At 39.8% G+C, this 25,914-nt stretch overlaps 1 protein-coding gene across 1 annotated transcript in view; it reads left to right on the forward strand.

Moving 5' to 3' along the window:
* Positions 1–25,914, forward strand: part of LOC134677463 (segmentation protein cap'n'collar-like) — a 166,383-nt gene that overhangs the window by 76,737 nt on the left and 63,732 nt on the right. The window contains exons 6-7 of the mRNA XM_063535945.1: positions 15,897–16,018; positions 16,469–16,555. Coding sequence (XP_063392015.1) covers positions 15,897–16,018; positions 16,469–16,555 — 209 coding nt within the window. The remainder of the gene's footprint in view (positions 1–15,896; positions 16,019–16,468; positions 16,556–25,914) is intronic.

The raw sequence follows: 25,914 nt of genomic DNA on the forward strand, positions 1-25,914 counted from the left end.
GGCGGGCGGTCTCGCTAGTGTGTATAATAAAAAACCGGGCAAGTGCGAGTCGGACTCGCGCACGAAGGGTTCCGTACCATAATACAAAAAAAAAACAAAAAAAAGCAAAAAAAAAAACGGTCACCCATCCAAGTACTGACCACTCCCGACGTTGCTTAACTTTGGTTAAAAATCCCGTTTGTTGTATGGGAGCCCCATTTAAATCTTTATTTTATTCTGTTTTTAGTATTTGTTGTTATAGCGGCAACAGAAATACATCATCTGTGAAAATTTCAACTGTCTAGCTATCACGGTTCGTGAGATACAGCCTGGTGACAGACGGACGGACCGGCAGAGGCGTAACTAGGGGGGGGTTGGAGGGGGCACGTGCCCCGGGCGCCGTCCAAGGGGGGGGCGCCAAAATGGGCAAAATACCTCCCATAGAAAATGGACCAGTCAAAATGTAGGACACAGCCAAATTTTTTTTTCGTGACTTGCTCAGTTTAAACCTAAAACCTCCCTGGCAACGGAAATGCAGTTATTTTATAGCCACCCTGTATACAGGATGGTCCAAACCTTGACGTCAAAAAAATTTTTTAGAATCGTCGTCGTGGGTTATGAGAATATACCCCATGTATGTTAGCCGATTTTTGGTAGTTTACGAGTTTAACTTTTAACTTTTGTTAAGAAATTCCGGGGTGAAGCTTTGCTTTGCTTTTATGTCTTCTAATAATTGTTCTTTAGGTCCCTGTAAGACACGACATTTGCTTTTGCTTTTAGTTGTTGTATATAGCTTGCTCGTGGTTTTCCTCTTCCTCTCCTAGCCTGGCCGAGGACCGCGAAAACTGGCGCATACTCCACCGACAAGAGCCATGCTCTTAAATTATGATGATGAATAATTGTTCGTGGTATTTGCACTGATAACATGAAATAGCGATGGGGAAGTGACCCCATAAAATAATAGTAGAAATAACAAAAGAGGACTATTTTTAATGAATTACTAATTTGGAAGCTTTCCACCTCAGTTTCTTTGACCGGCGACTCTGAAAAATTAGGACTATTAAGTATCCCTTTTTTGACCTTTTAAAAAAACTTAGGGTCTAGCAGTTTCAAAAAAAATATTAAAAAGTCCTTGAAATCGCTTGTATTTTTTATTTATTTAGGTAAGGGCAACATCTAAGCTTGACATGCTTGAACGTAAAAGTTTGTCTTTTTTTTCCCAACTCAGCCAAGGTGTTTTTAGGGTTCCGTACCCAAAGGGTAAAACGGGACCCTATTACTAAGACTTCGCTGTCCGTCCGTCCGTCCGTCTGTCACCAGGCTGTATCTCACGAACCGTGATAGCTAGATAGTTGAAATTTTCACAGGTGATGTATTTCTGTTGCCGCTATAACAACAAATACTAAAAACAGAATAAAATAAAGATTTAAATGGGGCTCCCATACAACAAACGTGATTTTTGACCAAAGTTAAGCAACGTCGGGAGTGGTCAGTACTTGGATGGGTGACCGTTTTTTTTTTCATTATGGTACGGAACCCTTCGTGCGCGAGTCCGACTCGCACTTGCCCGGGTTTTTTAGCAACTGCGCCGTTTTTCAAGGATTATGTTACAAAAAGAAACATTCAATAAAGTTCAATACTTAGTTTTTGTTTTATAAATTAAATCTTCACCCCAGAATTTCTTAACAAAAGTTAAAAGTAATAAAAATCATTTTTTTTATGTAATAGTCAGCAAATGAGCAGACGAGCCACCTGATGGGAAGCGGTCATCGTCGCCCATGGACATAAGCAACATCACAGGAGCCACTTAAGCGCTGGCGACTCTTGAGAACCCTAAATACCCGCTTCTTGAAGTATCCCATGGCGTAGCGCAAAGGAAATACCTCAGGAGGCAAGTCATTCCACATTCTGCACGTTCTGGGGAGAAACGAGCGAGATGCCCGCTTATTCTTGGTGTGCCATGTATCTAAGAAGTGAGGATGAACTTTGCTCCTTTGGCTGGAGGTGCGGGGATAGAAACGAGACGATGACACCAAATCAAAAAGTTCTTCCGAGCACTCCCCATTATACAAACGGTAGAACATGCAAAGAGAGCCAACGTCTCTCCGAAGGCTAAGAGGTTCTAAGCCGTCAGTAAGTTCGGGATCGCCGACAATACGAACTGCCCGCCATTGGATGGAGTCAAGAGGAAGGAGCTGGTATTGTGGGGCGCCAGACCAGAGATGAGAACAGTACTCCATATGAGGTTGAACCTGCGCTTTATATAACAAAAGCCATCATAGTGCGATAACTACGCAACGTCAGCTAACATATTCTGCTAGCCTACAGCGTGAGGAATTTAAAAAATGTTTGGACGTCAAGGGTTGGACCACCCTGTATAAGACGTGCCGTGCTAACATCGCTCGTTCTGTGATACTAGAATGTCATGAAAAACCTGTGTCGGGTATTAAGAGCATTCTATCCAGAGTTTCGGTGTGGGATTGGGACAATTTAGTCCAATTCAATCCCACCAAGACTCAATTTTGCGCGTTTAGCGCTAAGAAAACCTCATTTTTCAAGGCACAAGCCTTCCCATGTCAGGGAGTATTGGGAGCCTCGGTGTTGACATCTTCATCAGTGACGTCCAATAATATCGTAGACACCTTGCTGGGTAGCCTGCGCTCGTATCCAAAAAAACTCGGCGTGCTCAATAAAGGGAGGCGATACTTTACTCTGGGGTAGACAGATCCCATTTATTGAGTACTGCTGTCACCTTTGGGCAGGAGCATCTGGATGCCACCTTGGACCCTTCAAATCAGCCCAAAGGCGCGCTGTACCTATGAATAGTCTACTCACAAGCAATATAGACTTCCGAGCAAAGCGGCTCCGGCGACACTAACGCAGCGACACTGACGCGGCGACAGAGCGATAGTATTATGCAGTATGGAAATGTATGAACTTACTTCCGAGCGCAGCGTCACTATCGCAGCGACAGTGGCGCCGCGTCAGTATCGTTCTGCGATAGCGGCCGTGCTTCGTCTGCGCAAGCACTGTCGCGCAGTCGCTGCGATCGCACGTGGTTTTGAGCCTATGTCAGTATTTAAAATATCTAAAACATGAATATTAAACCGACAAGAGCTCCTGAATTTGTCATCGTTCTCGTTTAAATGCTTTGTTTTTGAAGATGCTACAAGTGCCGTCGTCTATTCTACTTTTGAAAATTGAGTTGGGTAGGCTTCGCTTCATACTGTAAAAGTAACGAAGGAAAAGATCGTGATCCTCCTCTTCTTCTACAAATATTTTCATAATTGATCGGTTTATCATAAGTATATCAAGTCTGCACCATATGGAATAACAACTGCGACTGTCGCCGGATCGTGCCGCTCGGAAGCGAATCTGCGTCAGTTAACGCTGCGACACTGACGCAGTGGCTCTGACGCTGCGGCCGTTGCGTCAGAGCCGCTTTGCTCGGAAGTCCAGCTTTAAGTCTAAGGAGATCTCCAAAAAATAAGTGTATAAGTTTTAAAATGGTCGGCAACGCGCATGTAACGCCTCTAGAATGTAGACGTCCATAGGATGCGGTGGCCTCTTACCATCAGGTGGGTCGTAAGCTTGTTAGCCACGGATGTACTAATAAAAACACTTATTTGTCTCAGTTAAAAGTTACTAACTTTAATAATTAAAAAAAGTTACCCTTTCGTCATTTCGTTTGGGAGAGGGGGGGGGCGCAAATTTGGTGCCTGCCCCGGGCGCCATATCTTCTAGCTACGCCTCTGGACGGACGGACGGACGGACGGACGGACAGCGAAGTCTTAGTAATAGGGTCCCGTTTTACCCTTTGGGTACGGAACCCTAAAAATGGCTTCTAAAATCTTATATGGCTATAGGAACAAACATGACATGTCAAATAGTACCACAGTCCCAATAGGCCCACGAGTCCCCATGGCACTGATCCATCAACATTGACAGATCGCACGTCAAAATATTTTACACACATTATGCGCGCAAAAATACTCCGAGCGCAAAAACGCATCAATTCTATCAAACATCAATGATTTCAATTATGATTCGCGGGATAAGCCTTATTATGTTTTGTATGTATGAATGATAGATCAGTAATGTAATGTGCAGTGTCAACCGCCGTAACAAAGAATACATAGTTCCCTGTTGTACAGATGTACTGCATAATTGTTTTCCATCGTATTTTCTCGGAAACGTTCGTATTTGTCGTGCCACTTCGGTCAACCTCAGTACTTTTTGTACCGAGACTGACTGAAATAGCAAGACACGTTCGTATGTTTCCGTGAAAATACGATGGAATATAATTATGCACTACATCTGGCTAACCCTGGAACGCGCAAATTGCCCTAAGTAAAGTTACAACTGTTACAAATGATACCCGCGTCTGTCTGTGTAAATTGTGTATGACGTATGACCAATCTATATCTACATTTGAGAAACATTTAAGTATTATTTTTAACCTTCAAAACAGTCTTGAATATTTTCGAAAAAAACATTCAAAAGTCAAACCGTCCGTCCGCCATTGTTGTCCCACGACATCGGAAAAAGAATAAAAATCAACCAGTAACAAGATATAGCACGACAACTTTAATTGTGCTGTCAACGAAATTCGGTACTAACCGGACCACGTACTCTTTTGTATTCCACTGTTAGATGGTGGCGACACTTTGGACCGCATGCTTAAATTTGTGGTGTTTTTAAAATGAGAACATCCCACACTTGAACGTTCGAAATTCAAAAGAGGCTTCAAGAGCGGTTAGTGCCCTATCGAAAAAAACCGTTTAAGGTTGTTCGATTTTCAAATGCGTTGTAATATGGATAGAGCGATCCCACAGCGATTCGTATCTTTGAGGAAATTTTAATTAAACACCTGCTTGTTACTGTATTATCTATGTATTCTGGGCAAATATATGTAAAACAGTTCCGTTACATATAGACAGCCTAAACCGATGAACGTGAAATTTAGGACATATATTCTACATGTACTTTTACAATGGAGCTTTACTAAGAAAGGATTTTGAAATAACCCTTAAGGGGGTTTGGGGGAAGGCAGTGTTATAAATTTTATAACCCAATGCTTTTAGAAAAAACAGTTTTTAATTTTTGCTTTTAAAATGAAACCTCGAAATGTGCAGAGGCGATGATGAAATGACAAGTCATTCTGGCAACATTTTGACGTTTAAAAAAAGTCTCACGATGGGTGCGTTCGCGATTTTCGGAAATCGGTATGTTTGTCATGAGTTTAGGTACTACATATGTACGATCTAAAAATGTTATTAATTATTATGTGATGTAGATTTAATAATACAAATTACTCGTATTGTAGACAGCCTTTGGCTTGGGTTCAGAAACTATGGAAAACGTTTAGTTTATATTAATCACCATTAAGTATAATCATGTACTAGGTACAGCTAAAGTTATAATACTTATATTAATTTAAGGACGTCAGAACGGTAGCCGGTTGTGCCCGGCAAGATGTAAAGAAAACTTTTTCTTTGAAACAGATGCTAGGTTTTTGAGCCCCTTCCCCTAAAAGCGTTTATGGAACCCCCAAGGGACCAGCGGACTCATTATGTGTCTTCGTTTTGGATGTTTAAAAACGGATGTTTTTTGTGGCTGTGTCAGTAGCAGAAGTTGCTAAGCGGGCGAGGTGCTCAAAAGGAACTTGACGCGACTTTATTGTTAAGAGAATAAGGGCGTGTCAAGGTAATTTTGAACACTTCGCCCGCTTAGCAACTTCTGCTGCTGACTCTACACCGTTTTCTATGCTATGGTAAAACATAATATAATTACTCTTAAGTGTCTTTACGTCATTCGTGGAGTTGCAGGTTATTTAAGAAGAAAAAAATGCCTTTTCAACTTAGTGTAGACTTCAGAAGCCATATACAGTCAGCAGCAGAAGTTGCTAAGCGGGCGAGGTGTTCAAAATGATCTTGACGCAACTTTATTGTTAAGAAAATAAGAGCGTGTCAAGGTAATTTTGAACACCTCAGCCGCTTAGCAACTTCTGCTGCTGACTGTAAGTACATACAAGTTACTTACTAAATAAAGGTATAAAATAAAATAAGTAACCAAAATGCAATATCCGAAATGCACTTCGCTGGATCAGATACGAACTCAATCCAGCGAGTTATCTCAAGTCCATGGTCATTCAAAATCAACGCACTGACATAAGATCGCAACAGGAGATAGAACATAATGATATGTTCGCGTCCAGTGACAAACTTAAGCTTGTAGACGGTCAAAAATTAAACGAATTTTAAGACGTACAATTTGTAGGTGACCGCTCGACGACAGAGACGCTTTCAACGGCAAGCTTAACTTTGTAAAGTCTCCAAATGACGTTCGAAGTACAAAAATGGTCGGCGAACCACAAAGCCCGAAAAAACTCCAACAACAATTTATAAATGATTCGAATTTCGAACAAAAACCGTGGGACGGAAGAGGACGGGGATACGTCGGGTCAATTTGAAAATGGAATGTGGTCAGAGTGGGACGGTTAAACAATTTAAAGATGGCGGCGCTTTAATGAAAGAAGATTGGAGACAATTGTTTCGATTGATATTGATGGTTGGACCGTATATAATTTATTTATTGTGTAGGTAAAGATTTCTCTCTATGGTTTGATTTGGTCTTCGTTTGGGGTCATGCCATATCGTTGTATCTATTTGTTAATATGACAGGAAAGAAGAAAGTTCGTCTATTGTTTTTAGGTTTGACAGTTCTAGCGATTTCTATGCTTTGCCTAAAGAATAAAGCATGTAGATTCCGAGGAAACTAGATTGGCATAAATTAAATTGTGTCACAGCGGTTATGAAATAAAATTTGCGGAAAATGAACAGAAAAAAATGAGATGAAACATTTGTGCTTTGAAAAACAACAAAAACTCGTTAAAAGTATTCATAGTGACTCAGAATTATTTCTTATACCTTCCGATGTATGTATGAGTGGCTTCCGAACAGCAGACCGATTTGAAGTTTCATAAAGAATAGCAGATTTGACTGGTCAGTACTCGTATACTAAATACCCTATCAACCATACATCTTACACTATAGATAGATGGTCAAGCAAATCTTGTCAGTAGAAAGAGGCGCGAAATTCAAATTTTCAATGAGATCCCTTCGCGCCTACATTTTTCAAATTTGCCGCCTTTTTCTGCTGACAAGATCTGCTTGACCTATAGCTAATTACTTCCACATCATCCTTTACATAAACAAAAACCACAAAAATACCCGGCAAATGATCAGACAGATGTATCCTTTAAAGTTTAAACAATTGGCACGCAAAAAAATAACAAAATCGATTTGAGCGGACCGAATTCCGTCCGGTACCGAAATAGGTACCTATTTTAATTGTTTAGGTATAAAAAATGTCCGCCATGTTTGATGTCCTTCACGGCTGACCAATCAGAGCGGGGAACGGATGTGTATAGGTTTTGGAACCTAAAATAGGTATAAATAACATACCTACATACCTACATTTATGTCCACTGGTTGATTTATTTAAATTGGCTGATGGCTATAAAGCTGATTCTACGATGTACAGATTATACAATTTCCACATAATATCTACAGTTTAAAGAAAGAAAACCTTAAAATTAACAGGCTAGATCTTCTTCTTCTCGTGTCGATGGTTTCGTTCATATTAAGCGGGACCAGAAGGTAGCGACGCTTAATGCCCTGTCTGTTGCGTCCCGTAGATCTTGCACGGAACATGTGTGCGGGTTTGCTGGGCAGGACAGCATGTGTATCATCGTTTGGGGGGCCGTGCCACACACGCATAGAGTATCCGAGCCATTCAGGCCGCCCCACCTTACTAGGGGGCTTAACAGGCTATAGATAACCTAACTCTTGAGTCTAAATCTAGATTAGAATAACTAATTTCTAAAACACTCTGCGCTTAAAAAACTTAGTGTTTTGTGTCTATTCTATCTGGTCTTACTTCGAGGATTTTCACGTCCTATAATTAAAGATTCCGTGATTAATTTAATGTTTTTTTTTTAAATATAATGTAAATACTTAAACTGAATCATGACTTGCGGATAATACCTAGAAGTAAGTTAAGTCTTATTGAACTACCTATATTAAATTCTCGAATATAGAGCCATTTTTGTGCCACACTGTGATTATAACATCCAAAATTGTCACAAAAAATTACATAACATTTTCATTTTTTGTACAAATATATTATTTTTGTATCAAAAGGTATAATAATTATTTCGAAAATGAATTCCCCGTCCCTAAATTATACGAAAATGATATATAACTTGCCCTAGTTGCTAAGACGAGAAAGGAATATAGCATAGATTGGACCTGGGGAGCCGACCCTTTCACCCCCCCTTTTTGGGGGGTATGCATGGTACGATCTCCCGGCTACCGGGCCAGATCAACTTTGTTTGACCTAAGGAACAATCGTGCCAAGCGGCATCGCCTGAGACGAAAGTGCATGCTGTTCCATACATTTGTGTTCCTTATAAATAAACTTACTATAAATAATTTTTAACCACGATATTTAAGATTAATTCAATAATCGCTTTGACGACCGGTCTGGCCTAGTGGGTAGTGACCCTGCCTACGAAGCTGATAGTCCCGAGTTCGAATCCTGGTAAGGGCATTTTATTTGTATGATGATACAGATATTTGTTCCTGAGTCATGGGTGTTTTCTATGTATGTATTTAAGTATTTATTTATTATATACATATATCGTTGTCCGAGTACCCACAACACAAGCCTTCTTGAGCTTACCTGTGGGGCTTGGTCAATTTGTGTAAAAATGTCCTATAATATTTATTTTTATTATTATTTTATTATCGCTTAATCTAACTTTCTACTACCACTAGATACGAATTTCTTTTATATTCCTATTTTTAATTACATGCGTGGGAAAACTTTCTATCTACATTAAATATTAGATCGTATCTACATTCAATTAATCTTAATTTCTGAGAACTCTTTGAAGTAAGCCGAAAGTTTATAAAAAACCACTACTACTTAATACGTTTTCGGTAAAGGAAAACATCGTGACATTGTTAGATCCGTGAAATTTTTTTAGTTGTATGCGAAGCCTCCAACTCTCATAAAACTAGAGTAGTTAAATGAAAAAACCGGCCAAGTGCGAGTAGAACTCGCGTTCCTAGGGTTCCGTACATAAGTCCGACTCACGCTTGACTGCACATTTCTAATAGGTTTTCCTGTCATCTATAGGTAAAGAACTATTTTGAGTATTTTTTTCATAATTTTAGACCCAGTAGTTTCGGAGATAAAGGGGGGGGGGAATGGTAATTTTTTCGCTATTTTCTTAACTTCGAAACTATGTATTTTAAAATTATAAAAAATATGTCCATCTTTGGGTCACTAATTTACATATGTGTACCAAATTTCAACTTAATTGGTCCAGTAGTTTCCGAGAAAATAGGCTGTGACAGACGGACAGACAGACAGACGCACGAGTGATCCTATAAGGGTTCCGTTTTTTCCTTTTGAGGTACGGAACCCTAAAAATGTAATATTCTGACACAGGTCCAGACATCACCCTAAAAAACCAGACAGAACGGTTATTTCTCCAAAAATCATAAACTTTCGTGGACTACTATAATCAGACCGAAAAATCTCTGCGGCGATTTTGATAGCCCACGCAGTGCAAGTGTCATTTTAAACGTCATCCCTCTATGAAATTATGACGTATAAATAACACTTGCACTGCGTGGGCTATCAAAATCGCTGCAGACTTTTCTTGGTGTAACTATAGTCCCTTAACTTGCCAACATACACTGTAGCGTAATCTTCCCTTTGCCCTGTCAAACTCTGACCTCTTTGCTAATTTCTAGTGAAGAATTGAGGTTTCAAAAAAACCTTGGCACTCAAGTCCTCTGACAATGGATCAAAAATCCTGACAGTTCAGGGGAAATCCCGACAGTTCAGGGGAAATCCTGACAGTTCAGGGGAAATCCTGACAGTTCAGGGGAAATCCTGACAGTTCAGGGGAAATCCTTACCACATTTACGCTAGTGTGCGTAAAAGACTATACCCAAAGGTATCATACTAAATACATTCATTTTATGCCGGCTATAATTTGTTTGTCTTCCCCATACATTAGATTAGAACGTAACTTCGATCGAATTAATAAATAGCAATCAATACGCTGTCAAAGCTCAATCTAGCAATTGGTCTATAAGTTCAGTGAATTATTTACCTCACAAAAACCGCTGACGCAACCGAACAATCGACATTGTCACGGCGCAGTGATCCACGGATCTATAGATCATGGATCACTTTCGGCGCGCGCGTGACAGTCACGGCCAAGGTTACTACGGCATTATGCAATATTAGTTATTTTTAGGTTTAGAATGTGGTTAAATTGCTGAAAAACTATAGTCATGACATTTTACACACATTTAATTACACAAACTGGTCTACCGCGATATAATTTCATTGTTTGCATGAATGGCTGCTGAGCGCGACCGAATATTCAGGATGCAAAAACGCGCCCTGCGTATAATCGATGGAAAACCTGTAGACTACCCAGCACAGAGTTTGTTTAAAAAACATAAGATACTCACTTTACCGTGCATATATATACTCACGGCATGCATGCATGTAAGATTGAACATAGATATGTATAAATCTAACACTCATGCCAGTGGGTCTCAAATGCGCAGGCGACCCAGGGGACCGATTTTTGAATTTCGATCGCTCGATTTCGTCACTCGAAAATCGGTGGAAAACGGTGAAATGCTAATTTTTGAAATACGAGCGTTAGAAATTTGGAATCTATTGGTATTGACCACTCGATTTCAATTCTTTTAGTAGAATTTAAATGCCTAGTAGTGAAGATATTCTTTAACGAAATACACGAAATCGAGTGGTCGAATTTCAAAAATCGGCCCCCAGGTTAATTGCTCCTAGACGCCGACTTGCCAAATCACGACGGTCACTCAGTATCATGGGGCCAAATATATATAATGCAGTACCGAATGAGATACAAGACTCAAAAACAGATTTAATATTTAAAAAGAAACTTAAGATGTTACTTTTAGATGAAGCTTATTACAGCATCGATGAATTTACTATAGTATACGGTAAGATCATTGATCCAGCGCTGTACCAAATATTATATTAACTATATTGTAAATTGTATACACATATGTACCTATAATATTAAGTAAAATGTAAATAGTAATTAAGTAACAAAATGGCGTGTAAATGTATATATTTCTTTTATCAATAAAGTACTGTATCACTGTATCACACGTGTGACAGTAGGGCGCTCCACGGGTTAATTACGGGTTAGTATCTTTGTTACTTTCAAATTTGCCGCAGGCCAGCTGACTACGTAGGAAACATATGCCTTAACCTAGCCCTTGACGGCCCCCGACCCCGCGGCAGACCAAAAAAGCGATGGCTCGATGTCGTGAAAGCAGATATGAGCGTGAACGGGCTCACACGAGACGACGCCCAGGATCGCGCAAAGTGGAGGAAAGCAAGTAGGAAAGCGGACCCTGGCAAAGGCCGGGATAACGCTAGGTAGAAGAGAAGATCTTTGTTACTTTCAAATTATCCTTATTGGATATATTTTGTGTTGGCTTTGTTCACATATGTGCTTGCGATAGTGCGTAACCTTAGTATAAGTAGTACCTGTTAGTTTAGTATTATGTTACTACCTGTGAGTTCCTATAATTGGCTTTCTGTATCCACTATAATATCTATGGTATTGTCATAGCTGTTGGATCTCCAAATAAATAAAATAAAATATTTGCCAGTCGCTTTTCGGTGAAGGGAAACATCGAAAGGAAACCGGACTAATCCCAATAAGTCTCAGTTTTACCCTCTGGGTTGGAAGGTCAGATGGCAGTCGCTTTCGTAAAAACTATTGCCTACGTCAGTTCTTGGTATTAGTTGCCAAGCGGACCCCAGGCTCATGAGCCGTAGCAAAAAGCCAGGATAACGCATAAGTAAGATGATGATATGATAATGCTGAAATAAGGCACACGGGTAGGGTTACCAGATGTCAGGTATTTTGGCCGTTTATCAGGAATGCGGCCGGAATACGAAAATGTTAGGAATTTTGTGAATTATCAGATTTGTCTATTATATACCTAAAAAGGTACATTATTCAAATTTACTTTCATAAATCTAAACCAAATTAAATTAATATAATAAATGTATCAAGCATACATAGATATCGCTTACGGCTAGCCCGATCAAAAGTCGCTGATATGAACGTCAGGAAAATATTCGCAAATCAGGAATTTGTATCTGGTAACCCTACTGACACGGGTGCTTATACTTCTTTCACTACAATGAAAAAGTCAATGTATGACCACTATACCCACCTTTTAAGTACAATAATCAACCCTTTTACAACTTTTTCCATTGACAGTCCTTCCTCAGTGGCACCACTATTGACAATACTAATCCTTCTTTTGTATTAAAAGATACAAAATCAACTGGCGACGATTTTTTTGACTAACTGTTAAACCACCATTTAGGTGACAGTTATTGACAGGTTTATGGCGCTCTTTGACAGAATTTTGGGTAATTGTTAACGAATGTGGGTTGATTGGCTTAGATCTTGGTTATTTTTACCGCAAAATTGAATAAAAAGCGTCTCTGCAAATTATTGTCTTATATGTACAGTCGACGTCAAGAATATGTTAACATTTTTCGCCTTATAAAGGATTAAGGTCCAAAAGTGTTAGCTACAGTTAGTTGTCAAGCGGATCCCATGTGCCGTGGCAAAATGCCGGGATAACCCGAGGGAGAAGAAGTATATTAGGTACCAGATTGTTTCTTATTTCTTCAATATCAGTACAATTCAGTTAATTTCAAGTGTAAGTACTTATTCAAATCAATGTTCCTCATAATCATTGAGTTTTGTTTCATATTTACACCTATTACATTACACATATTACATATTTACCTACAGTATCTGGGAGACATATAACAACTCAAAAATGTGCGTTTTCCCAGAGATAAGACCTAGCTAGATTTTTCGCCCTCGAAAACCTCCATATAGCAAATTAGATCGAAATCGTTAGAGCCGTTTCGGCGGTCCCCGAAATATATATAAAAAACAAGAATTGGTCGTTTAAAGGTAAGTATAAGATGATATATTGTGGGTAGAGAATGTAAATAATGCAACATCGAAGCATGATTGGCGATTCGAGATTTCACGCGAAAAATCTGTTTCTAGATTGGGTGTTTCGGGATCTCAACCCTCAAACTTTCGAGATTGAGATTAGAGTACGAGTAGGTAAAAAAAAAACTCGCACGGGTTAACAAATTATACACCTTTTAACCTAAACCTTCCGAGTAAAATGGCGTGCTCTTGTGTTAGAGGCCAAGACTCATTTTGGGTCATCGCGCCAAACTAGTAAGTAGTTAAACCTTCCTCAAGGGGGCAGGTTCACCCGTACTATTGTGGGAACCTGTCCAAAACCACTAAACAGACACCGCAATCCACTACCAATACAGCTCTTACTGAAACAAAGAGCAAACGGCCGCCCGTGTCTCTAGCGAGGACCGTTTGACTCAAATCAATTACTCAATTACACCAAATAAAAAAACCTTCCTCAAGAAACACTATATGGATAGGAAAACCCAGTAGTTTTTGAGTTTATCGCGAACAAACATACCCACAAATAGACAGACGCAGCGGGGCACCAGCGGGGGGACTTTGTTTTATAAGGCGTAGTGATTTTGCCACAATTCTGTTATTCGGAAATTTTGCAAAATACAGTCCCATAAATTCATAACGCACCTACACAATAAAAATTACAACTTCATGAGACCCAATAAATCATAAACCTCAAAACCCTTTTCTAAAACCCCTTTGTGTCTCGTAATCCCTTTACCACTGAATAGACTTAAAGACTTACGGTTTTAAGTCACCACTACACTAATTAGGAACAGGGAACAGTAGCCTTTACAAAAAATACGTCATTTGAAAATGGACCTTACCTTTTATTATTTTAAGTTGACATTTCAATATCACATTACATGCAACCGGAATTTTTGTCATTTGCATTCAAGGGACATATCTAACGCGTTCTATTATACACCTTGTTATAATGACATTAAGTTGATATTTCATTAATATAGAAATGTTGTGTCCGGTTCGTATAATCGGGCAGATCATGAAATTCCTAGGTAAGTATATCGTGAAGCGTGAAAATCATTGTATCGTTCCCTGGGTCGACTGGGGCTCCTATTTCTAGACAGTTTGTCCTTCGGGCATCTGAAGCAACCTAACGAACCTATCCTACCTCTACTTATTGGTTTAATGCACATGCTCTTTCACTCATGTGTTAAAATTGTTAAATATAAAACGGCGGTGTCGTATACACGAGTATAGGCCAAAGATATGAATTCAGGTATCTTTTCGAGCATAGTATTTCCTTGATTTTCGGAGGCACGTTTTTTTCTTCGACTTTATTTATCTTATCATAGTGGGAGGCCCACGAGTCTAACCGGGGAGCCGGCAGGCCCCGTCGGCGATGGCAGGCATAACTTGGACTCCTTGAGAGGCTGGCCAGATATAGCACTAAACAGAGAGGAGTAGAAGAATAGGGGGGGAGGCCTTTGCCCAGGAGTGTGACACAGTGGGCTCTGAATAATATTTCTTTATCTTAGACGGAGTTATATATTTTTGGTTTAATGTGACTCATCATCATCATCATCATCATCATCTCACCCATAAGACATCCACTGCTGAACATAGGCCTCCCCCTTGGACCTCCATTCGTACCGGTTGGAAGCGACCCGCATCCAGCGTCAGGTCGTCTGTCCATCTTGTGGGTGGTCGTCCTACGCTGCGCTTGCTAGTCCGTGGTCTCCACTCGAGCACTTTTCGACCCCATCGGCCATCTTCTCTGCGCGCAATGTGGCCTGCCCATTGCCACTTCAGCTTGCTAATCCGGTGGGCTGGGGGAGTTCCGTAGACGAACTAAAGTCACCGACACTTTAGTTCGTCTACGGAACTCCTCATTTCTGATTCGATCACGCAGAGAAACTCCGAGCATAGCCCTCTCCATAGCTCGTTGAGCGACTTTGAGTTTCGGAGCCGTAAGTCATCACTGGTAACACACACAGTGTGACTACGGTCTAACAATACATAGGAACTTTACAATTTGCCTCATATTATGAACAGCCGCCGACAATAATATGGAATGTTGAGTGAGAACGACAGATCTTGTTGTCTAAGTGCGAGAGATCATTATTGATTGGACGTGGTTCTGATTGACATACAATGGGTTGTGTTTTAACTTTTAAGCTCTTGAGTATGAATGGAAGAAAATTATGCTTTGTAGATGTTGACAGTTAGTCAACGTCAAATATATGTCTACACTTTTGCACCTTATGCCTTTGTAATAAGGCGAAAAATGTAAACATATCGTCAGGTGACAAGCAAATTTCACTAAGTAGTAAGTACAATCACAAGTTCATAGCCATAGTGAACCATATTAGTACTCAAAGAAGGTCGATTTTTGTTTGAATATTTTTTAGTAATTAGTGACTTTTGCTTGACACCTGACGGATATCTTTGACGTTGACAGTTACAAAGTCTAAATAACAGTTCGTTGTACACTCGCCATCAGATATAACGGAGCGTACAAGGCGTTCACAAATATCTGAACACGCCACTATTGTCAAGGCGTTAGAGTACGTGTTCAGATATTGTGAACACCTTGGCCGCTCCGATATATCTAATGGCTATTGGACAAGAAGACGAATTTTATCTGAGCTGGTTGCTGCTGTTAGGAACAGTTCCACTCTCAATGAATGCAGAACCCCTGGAGCCTGGCTCCCGCGGGCCGGATTGGAATGCGTGGGCCGGGGTTAGGGTAGAGACCCCTGGCTTAATAGATAGATAGGTTGCTATAATTATCCTTTTGACGGTAGTTTATGTTCTTCCCCAGGTGAATACCTGCTTCAGGGTGAGCTGCCCCGCGAGCTCGTCAGCGGGGAGTCCCTGGAGCTTCTGGAGGAGGCGCTCCAGCTGGTGGAACTAGGAGACGAGGCCAAGGATGATCAGCCACAGGTATGCTGGAATCACTCGCTAGATGGCGTTGTTTCGTGGTGCCACAAACTTGAACCGCGTTCGGCCACGAAAAGCACGCTCCGAACCTGCACGCTCGGCGCTGCCGCAAACCGCCATAGGTACAGTCACCACTTGGGATTGTTATGCCGTTTAGGGTTCTTCTTAAATTGGAAATTCTATAGCGTAACTATTGAACAACCAATTTAGCTAGGACCCTAAGCTAACTGGCGCAACAATCGCGGAGCGTGATGGTGCATTGATTGAAAATCTTAAAATGTATGACGGTATTGACGGTCGAAGTACTCGAGCGTCAACATTTTTAATGTAATCTATTTCTATTCGAGCTTGCACGGTCCGAGCGCGCGTTCCGTAGCCCTTGGGTCACTACTGTTGATCACTCCTGCTTTTTGGCATATGTATCAATAGTTTCTGATAAAGTTGTTGTTGCAGGCGGTAGAGGGCAGCAGCAGCGACAGCGCCATGCTGCACCCGGCGATGCGGCATGTGCCGCACCATCTCGCCCACTACCAGCACCAGGTCAGCTCCTACACTTATCAATACCCTTTTTCTGAAACTTGCAATGAAATGTTGACATGACTTACTTCAAATTACGTCCGGAAATACTACGTACGATGAGTGAAGACGATATATATGTAAAGGAATACCATACAGCCTTACACACCAAGGCCTGTAATTCCTGTAAAGCAACCTTTTGTTTTAACAGCAGCCGCGGCCCGCGATACCTTCATACTCGCACGCGCCCCAGTGGGTTGGTTAACGACACCTTCTCGTAACTCATGAGGCCCTGGTACTTGCTCCGCGCTAAATTACATTTTGGGACAGCTTTTTTTTTCGATTTTGGCCACCGTAGCCTATGGATATTTCATTGCAAGTTTAAGAAAAGCACTATACAAATCTCGGCGAGAAACGGGGTTGCCGGCCGTGTATCCCTATCCTATCTACTACGGCACTTGGTCTGCAACCCTTCGTTTCCCGGCCTCTATAGTAATGTACGGCCAGCCAAGAAAGATGATATGACATATGAATATGAATATGTACTATTACAGTACATATGGTGCTACTTTACCGCCCTAGGGCAGGAATAAGGACAAAACGTGTCTATGTCAAAAATTTAAAGACGCGTCGATTTAAAACACTTCCTTCAATCGTGTTTCAATTTATCGCCACTCGTTGCGAATTTCTTACTTTTCGCACTTGTATCGTAATATACTATAGGGTGGTGATCGTAACTCGTACTCGTTGAAACTATGCAAACTGCTTATATTTCAAATTTTATATTAAAGGAAAAATATCAAAAATTTACAGAAATAAAAATTTACTTATATGGGTGAATCAACTTTTTCTTGTCACTAGTTGCCATGGTTACGGTCTCCTGGGTATGCAAGAAACTATGCTACTATTGTCTCCTGGCTGATTGGACAGAATAACAACAATAAATAGTTGATCGACCCATATTTCGTTTACATACTTGTTAATTATGTATCTTCTCAATTGTCGCAAAAAAAGTCTTAGAAAGCTATATTACAAACACTTGTAACATTCACCATCAGAAACCCTAAACACCTTTGACACGTACGCCAAGCGGCGGTGCCTACAGTAAAAGGGATAGACGTTTAGGATAAGATAAATGATGGTGGTGACATTAGGAGCATGCCACACACGACGGCGCGGCGCAATGTTCGAGATGGTGGCCTGTTTTAAAACAAAATATGTTGAATTTATTGAATGACCGAAACAAAACCTTGAAAATAATCAAGTTTACATGTAAGATACAAGTTTACATGTGGCTACAAAAGCAAATTAGCAAAAGCCTTGACCCAGACTAAATAATGATGATATCCGCAACAGGCTTCGCCATGTTGTCTAACAGAAATGAAAAATTAAAGAAAAATCAAATAAAAATCATTTATTTTCAGAAACGATGATAATTTTGCGTGATAACGTCATAAGAATATATTGATGAAAAATTGCATACTTTGGCCGTAACGTTACCATGGAGATCTGTCCATAACGTTACCATGGAGATCTGTCCACAACGTGACACTTTTTCGTGCATGCTACCGTTGTTCATCGATTTACAAGACTAATCACGTCAAAAACCGACACCTAATTATCTTAGGTTTAGTTGTATTCATGGTTTATGTAATTGTATGATTTGAATAAAACGATGAATTGTAAATTTTAGATTTAAGCTAGTTATTATCTCTTATACTTAAGGAAAATAATAACTTAAAATTCCCCGTGAACAGTAATGATGAAAATACTGATAGAAATACTGATAAGTGTGTGGGGAGATTTAAGAATGTCATGACCTGACTGGACCAAACGCTGGAGTGTCATGAAATTTCATGTCATTATCAATGATAGTGTCGGGGCCGAATTAGTTCAAACTTTACTCGAGTACCAAAGATGGATTTTTTAAATTTTTTACCCTAATATAAATAGAAATACCAGAAATAGCTACCCGCTTCCTCCCCTCTTTTAAGCCTATGGCGGCAAAGCCTTAACCAGAGTTACATCATATATCAATATATCATTCAATTGACAATTACAAGAATCGGACAAATTGTGTGTTTGTTTATCAATATTAAAACAAAACTAACGATATCCAGTACCTAAATTTCTAAGCTCTAGCAACAGTAATTAATGTAAGTAACATTTAACACGCTTATTTAAAAAAAATATAACTTCGTAAAATTACAAAAAGAAATATTAGTCAAAAGTCAAAATTTTGAAAAATTGCAAAAAAAAATTTTTATTAGCTAAGTCCCTTTTCATACAAACTTCTATTCAGGGATGACTTTTTCTCTGCAGCTGACTCTACTTCGGAACTTTCTACCCCCATTTTACCCCTTTGAGATTTTTTTCTTATTTATATAGGTACACTGGCGTTCAAAAGTGCATGGAGATGTTTCAACCGTAATATTAAGGCATTACAGTCGACATTTATCCATGCACTTTTGAACGCCACTGTACAGTCAAGGAATTTAAATTCCGACCCATTTAGTACTTTGTCACAGTGACAACCGTATGAGGTCTCTAGCGGCTTTCATATTGATTGTCACTGTGACAAAGTACGAAATGGGTCGGAATTTAAATTCCTTGACTGTACATAATTAAATACATTCACATTTATATAACTAGGAGAACTCTTCGGTTACTTTACTTAAATCGTCTTATCCATTTTACAAATAAATACTAACACGAATCGTAGGTCATCGACACCCGAATCGATTCGACAATCGACTCCGTCCGACGGTATGTGAACAACCATTAATCGATGTCCGATTATTATAATCGATATTTCGATCAATACGATCTGATACTGATTCGGTTATCTGTGGATTGTCGTTGTTAAACTTTTGTGTAGTTTGGAGTTTATTTTTTTATAATATCCTAATTCTTAATGTTTAACGGCAAAATTACGTAAGTAAGTACCTAAATATCTGCACCCCTAAACCACTGGCCCACGCTTTTATGGCTCTACAAATAAGAAATATTTATTTATTTAGATATTTAATTCAGGCAACAAGGCCCATATTACAAATACCTTACAGACAAACATACATATGTATTTTATAAACTTAAAACTAAACACTATTTAGACGACAAAACGGCGTGGCTCCGTTGCGTCGGCTGCTCTTGTGTCGGATTCGGCAGTTTGCCCCGGAACCTCCGAAACACGACACCTTTCGGCCAGAAGTCGGCGCACTCGATGGTCCCCTGCAGCGGTCGCGGTATTAATAATAATATAATAATTCAGCCTATATACGTCCCACTGTTGGGCACAGGCCTCAGGACAGAGGGCGGGAGGGAGGGGAGAGGATAGCCCAATGCGGATTGGGGACTTCACATACACCATTGAATTTCTTCGCAGATGTATGCAGGTTTCCTCACGATGTTTTCCTTCATCGAAAAGCGACTGGTAAATAAATATCAAATGATATTTCGTACATAAGTTCCGAAAAACTCATTGGTACGAGCCGGGGTTAGAACCCGCGACCTCCGGATTGCAAGTCGCACGCTCTTACCGCTAGGCCACCAGCGCTCTTTATACAAATAAGGTGGTGTCAGATATTTATGCGGCCTTCGAAGAGTAACATACTATTTCAGCTGACTGTACAATACCTAAGAGGCCTGCTTAACCCTTAAATGTTTGATTTTTTCTTTTTGCCCGAAATTTATATACTACTTACTTACTTACTTACTTACTTGGTTGGCGCGATGACCCAAAATGAGTCTTGGCCTCCAACACAAGAGCACGCCACTTTGATCGGTCCAGAGCGGTATCCCGCCAGCTTTCGCCGACTCCGAGCTCACGAAGATCTGCCTCCACTCTATCTGCCCAACGGGCATACCGTTGGGCAGAAATGTATATATGTATCGCATAATTGTTTGCCGATTCTAGGAAAAATAGTAAAAAAAATATAACTTCGATTTTCACTGCGGAATCAGTGTTAGAAGTTGAATTGGCTAAAGCATATTTATGTACATATGTAATTTTATAAATGAATTTTCTTACTACCATTAGAAAGGTACACTATTTGTGATGTACCTATTATAAAGTTTTTAAATATAAAATAATTACATACCGCGAAAAAACCGTTCGAAATCACATACCAAAAGTTATCAACTTGTGGATTTTTCCAAGTTTGCCGACTTTTCGTCTTAAAACGAATGTAATTTTTGTAAATTAAAAATATTGCGTTTTAACCCTTAAATCATCACCCTATTACTTGACGTTTGGTATAAAGGTGCGTTCAAGAACGTAAGCCTTTTTATTTTAAAACTGTGAGCTGTGTAATGGTTTGCAGACATTTGGCAACACTATGCATTTAAGGGTTAACATAGCCTGTGGTTATCGGTAAGCTTTGTGAGCCCAGATCGTCATTATGCGATAGCTTTTAGTATTCAAGTCGAGCCCTAGGTATCCCATGACTGAGCGAGGTGTCAGTCACTGGCCCCGCCCCGCTTTGAGCTGTCTGTCCGTCTGTCTTGCGGTCGCGGCTTGTGGCTTGAGTGGGAATTGGAATCCACTAATGTTATGGTAAACTATATGTAGCTTGTTTAGGATTTATGTATTTTATGGATTGTGGTAGGGTCCGCGATGAAATAAAGAATATTATTTAAAGGTTTCCTATTTAGGGTTCCAAAGGATAAAAACGGAACCCTATTACTAAGACTCCATTATCCGTCTGTCTGTCACCAGGCTGTATCTCATGAACCGTGATAGCTAGACAGTTGAAGTTTTCACAGGTGATGCATCTCTGTTGCCGCTATCACAACAAATACTAAAAAGTACGGAACCCTCGGTGGGCGAGTCCGACTCGCACTTGTCGGGTGTTTTATTTGGCCAAATTGTGTTACTTTTACAGAAATATTTGAGGGCGCTGTTTAGAAAGAATAGTTATTTTCACCTCAGCAGCTCGAACAAGGGTACTTTGCTTCTTAAAAACAGTGAGCAAAATGCGATTTTGCTCACTGAGTCATTTTGTCTCACTCAGTGAGCAAAATCGTATTTTGCTCACTTAGTGAGACAGTATGAGTGAGCAAAATCGCATTTTGCTCACTGAGTGAGACAAAATGTCATTCAAGTGACTTTTATAGTCAAATGTCATTTCAACATGCGGGGTTTAATACAAGTTCGATATACTTGGGTTCTATTATCTCTGTCCCTCTAGGTATGTTCTCACTGCTTAGGGTGAAAAATTTTGTGTACTACACGAGATCAAAGTTATTTACATCTCGTGTGCTTTTGAATCCCTTACTACGCTCAAGATTCTAAATTAGATTCACTCGCTACGCTCGTGAATCTATTATAGAATCTTTCGCTTGCACGGGACTCAAAATAAGCACTCGAAGAAATATCAAACTTTGATCTCTTGTTGTACAAATAACTATTGTACAACAAGAGATCAAAGTTTGATATTTCTTCGAGTGCTTATTTTGAGTCCCGTGCAAGCGAAAGATTCTATAATACTCGCTACGCTCGTGAATCTAATTTAGAATCTTGAGCGTAGTGAGGGATTCAAAAGCGCACGATATGTAAATAACTTTGATCTCGTGTAGTACACAAAATTTTTCACCCTAAGCAGTGAGAACATACCTAGAGGGACAGAGATAATAGAACCCAAGTATATCGAACTTGTATTAGACCCCGCATGTTGAAATGACATTTGACTATAAAAGTCACTTGAATAACATTTTGTCTCACTCAGTGAGCAAAATGCGATTTTGCTCACTGAGTGAGACAAAATGACTCAGTGAGCAAAATCGCATTTTGCTCACTGTTTTTAAGAAGCGAAGTACCCTTGTTCGAGCTGCTGAAGTGAAAATTATTTTATTTATTTATACTTATTGCACATTAAATAATAAGTTCAAATGGTGGACTTAATGCCTCAAGGCATCTTCTACCAGTCAAGAATACCTATATACCCATGACTCAGGAACAAATATCTGTATCATCATACAAATAAATGCCCTTACTGGGATTCGAACCCAGGACCATCGGCTTCGCAGGCAGGGTCACTACCCATGCACTGGGCCAGACCGGTCGTCATACACTTGCACTGCGTGGGCTATCAAAATCGCTGCAGACTTTTTACGGTCTAACTCTATTGCACTTGCGACGAGACAATCATAAATTCCAATGAATTTTTTGCCACTCACCCGGAGTTAATCCGTATTGGAAATCTGTCACATTGTTGGTTCAAGACGAGAATGTTAACCATGGACAAACAACTTGTCTATACGGTAGCAGATTGTGATTTTTGGGTTATGAGCGGTCATAACGACGGGAAGTTGTCGATAGTCGATATCGATGTTTTTGACCACATTATTTTGTTAAAAAGCAACAACAACATAATGGGTAAGAAATGGGTCACAATCTTTCTGTTTAGCCTTAAGGTTGACTGGTAGAGAATGCCTTATGGCATTAAGTCCGCCTTTTGTACTATGAGGTTTTTCTTTGGTGAAATAAAGATTAAATAAACAAATATATTTCTTAATACTAATGATAAAATGACTAGAACTGATTAGGTGTGACATTGGTGGACCTAAAAAGACACAAGGCAAAAGGCATAACGTCCACCGATGTACAGTTAACAGTGGCTACACACTTGTGGCTAGTTGAAGAACTGTTTTGGTGATCATACCTATAGCTACCATAGGTACTCTGAGATTTATCATGTTTTTCATGTAAGAGTGTATTATACAGGTTTATACTTAGAAAAGTTATTAATTTATTATTTAGTCTGAATCGAAAGCAAGTATTAAATCGTCGGGTGACAAAAGTCACTAAGTACTATCAAAAAATTAAAGTAACATTGCACTTTATTACACTTGTAACACGGTTCATTGTCCAATAATTTCGGTGTTAGTTAGTGACTTTTGCTTGTCACCCGACGAAATGCACTACTGTAAAATAGATACAGTTTGTCCCCTAATATAATTAGCCGTCCAAAATATAGATGGTCAAGCAAATCTTTCCTGCAGAAAAAGGCGCGAAATTCATTTTTTCTATGAGACGATATCCCTTCGCGCCTACATTTTTCAAATTTGCCGCCTTTTTCTACTGTAAAGATCTGCTTGATCAACTTTAACTAAACTATTTCAGTTCATCAATCGATATAACACATCGTGTCCCATCACTATCTCAGAAATCCGTAATTTCGCTCAAACCGATACAGTTTAAACACGTCGTCGGCCATGTTTGCTTAGGCCGACACTTGATGCGTCTCGAGTGCGCGGGCGCAGGTATTTAGAAAATGTAAGTTTTTAAGAGTTATGTCGCTCTTGCAGTGAATGGTCGCTATATTAGGGTTCAATATACAAAGGAAGACTACAAGTTAAGCTGTTTTAGTGCGTATCTAAACTGATTCTGACTAATGGCTCCTCTTCACGTTGGGCCAACGCCAACGAGGGACGCATTTATGCGTTAGAGGGAGCAAGTGATATTGCTATCTCATTCTACCGCATGGCTGCGTCCCTCGTTGGCGTTGGTGTTGGCCCAACGTGAAGAGGAGCAATAACACTGCTTCGACCGTAGTCCCGAAATCGAGAAAAAAAAATTGCCTTTTTCATACATTTTGGCTGGTCCATTTTCTATGGGAGGGTAATTTCTTTTTCGATTTCCGGGGTTGGTGTTATAGTGAAAGTGCTCAGTATAATCCCAAAATCTCCCTGGCAACGGGAATGCAGTTATTTTTTAGCCAAGATTTATTGAAAATCATAGAAATTCCTTTGAATATTATTATATTACCTACCGGTTGCAAACGTTGCTTTTCCTCGTCCATCTAAAGTCTAAACAACACTAAATAAGGCAATTTGTAGAGTAGTAGTAATTAATGTAATTATACGATATTACCGACGCAATTGTCTTGTAATATAATAATGTCTTTTACTTATGTTATGTCTCTGGCTGACGTTCAAACATATACGTCACTTTTGACACTGACACATGTAATCCATATCGTTTCTAGATCTATTAGTTGACGTATCTTAAACAGTGTTGCCAACTTGGCATAAATGATGCCAGATCTGGCATATTTTCACTCGCTTTGGCACCAAAATTTACCATTTAGCATCTGGCATATTTTTTAGCATAATTTAGTCTAAGCCAAGTTTGCACCAACTTGGCAGCAACAGTATGCACCATCGCCTTATGTGGTTCATATTTTTAATGAATTTTGACTTTTGTGGACGGATGGTCGTCGACGGACTATATACAGTTGGTCAAGCAGATCTTGTCAGTAGAAAAAGGCGGCAAATTTGAAATATGTATGTGTTTTAAGTGTCTAATTTCAATTGACATTTTAGCATTTTTTTTAGCATAGGTAGGTAATTCAAAAAAAATTGGCATAATTTTGGCATAATCTAGACATTAGTCTAGCATTTTTTTCAAAATCCGAGTTGGCAACACTGATCTTAAAGTTCGAATCCGGCAGTTAGATGGTTGGCATTGGCAGTTCTCAACTGTGCGTTTCTCGCTTCTGTTGCCTGCGGTATGTCCGAACCACGTCCGAACCGATACGACCTTCAAGCATAGAGCGTACTCCAATCTTAAGGCTCCTCTTCACGTTGGGCCAACCCCAACGCCAACGAGGGACGCATTTATGCGTTAGAGGGAGCAAGTGATATTGCTATCTCATTCTACCGCATGGCTGCGTCCCTCGTTGGCGTTGGTGTTGGCCCAACGTGAAGAAGAGCCTTTAGGTAAATGCCGGCATCGCATTAACCCTCTGTTGTAGATGTCCATGGGCAACGGTAATCACTTACCATTAGGCGATTCGTCTGCTCGTTGGCTTAGTTATATAGGTATGTACCACTTTTATCAGATTAACGTTAACGAAGTTGCGCGGTAATTTTCTAGTAGAATATGAATGAAGGTAGTTTGGAACTACCTACTAGAGGAATATGATTTGGCAAAAATTTCATTTTTTGGTACAAGTTTTTATCGCTGACTGTACTTTTCTTTTCACAGGCAATTAATACTCATCGAGACAATTCTAAAAACCCTAAACACAATTAGATTTCGTTGTTTTATCACAGAGTCCCTATGGCCACCTCTGGTCTCCATCAGCTCAATCAGATCAGATTAGGAGATCAGGTCTGGTGATCAGCTCGATGACACCATAACATTGCATTGTCACCCGACATACGTATGTATGCAAAATTTCAGCTCAATCGGAAACCGGGAAGTGGATCAAATTTAACTTGCAAGATTTGATTACAGACAACGGTCAGGTGAAACTAAATAAAAGCTTGTAAAATATTCGAGTTTGTACCAAAACTTCCATGGTTCCACCTGCATATATAAATGGTTGTTATTTCTCAAAATAGTTGGAATCGAGCCTCAGGGGAACACCCTTTCTGGA

Source organism: Cydia fagiglandana, chromosome 26, assembly GCF_963556715.1.
Source record: "Cydia fagiglandana chromosome 26, ilCydFagi1.1, whole genome shotgun sequence".
Taxonomy (NCBI): domain Eukaryota; kingdom Metazoa; phylum Arthropoda; class Insecta; order Lepidoptera; family Tortricidae; genus Cydia; species Cydia fagiglandana.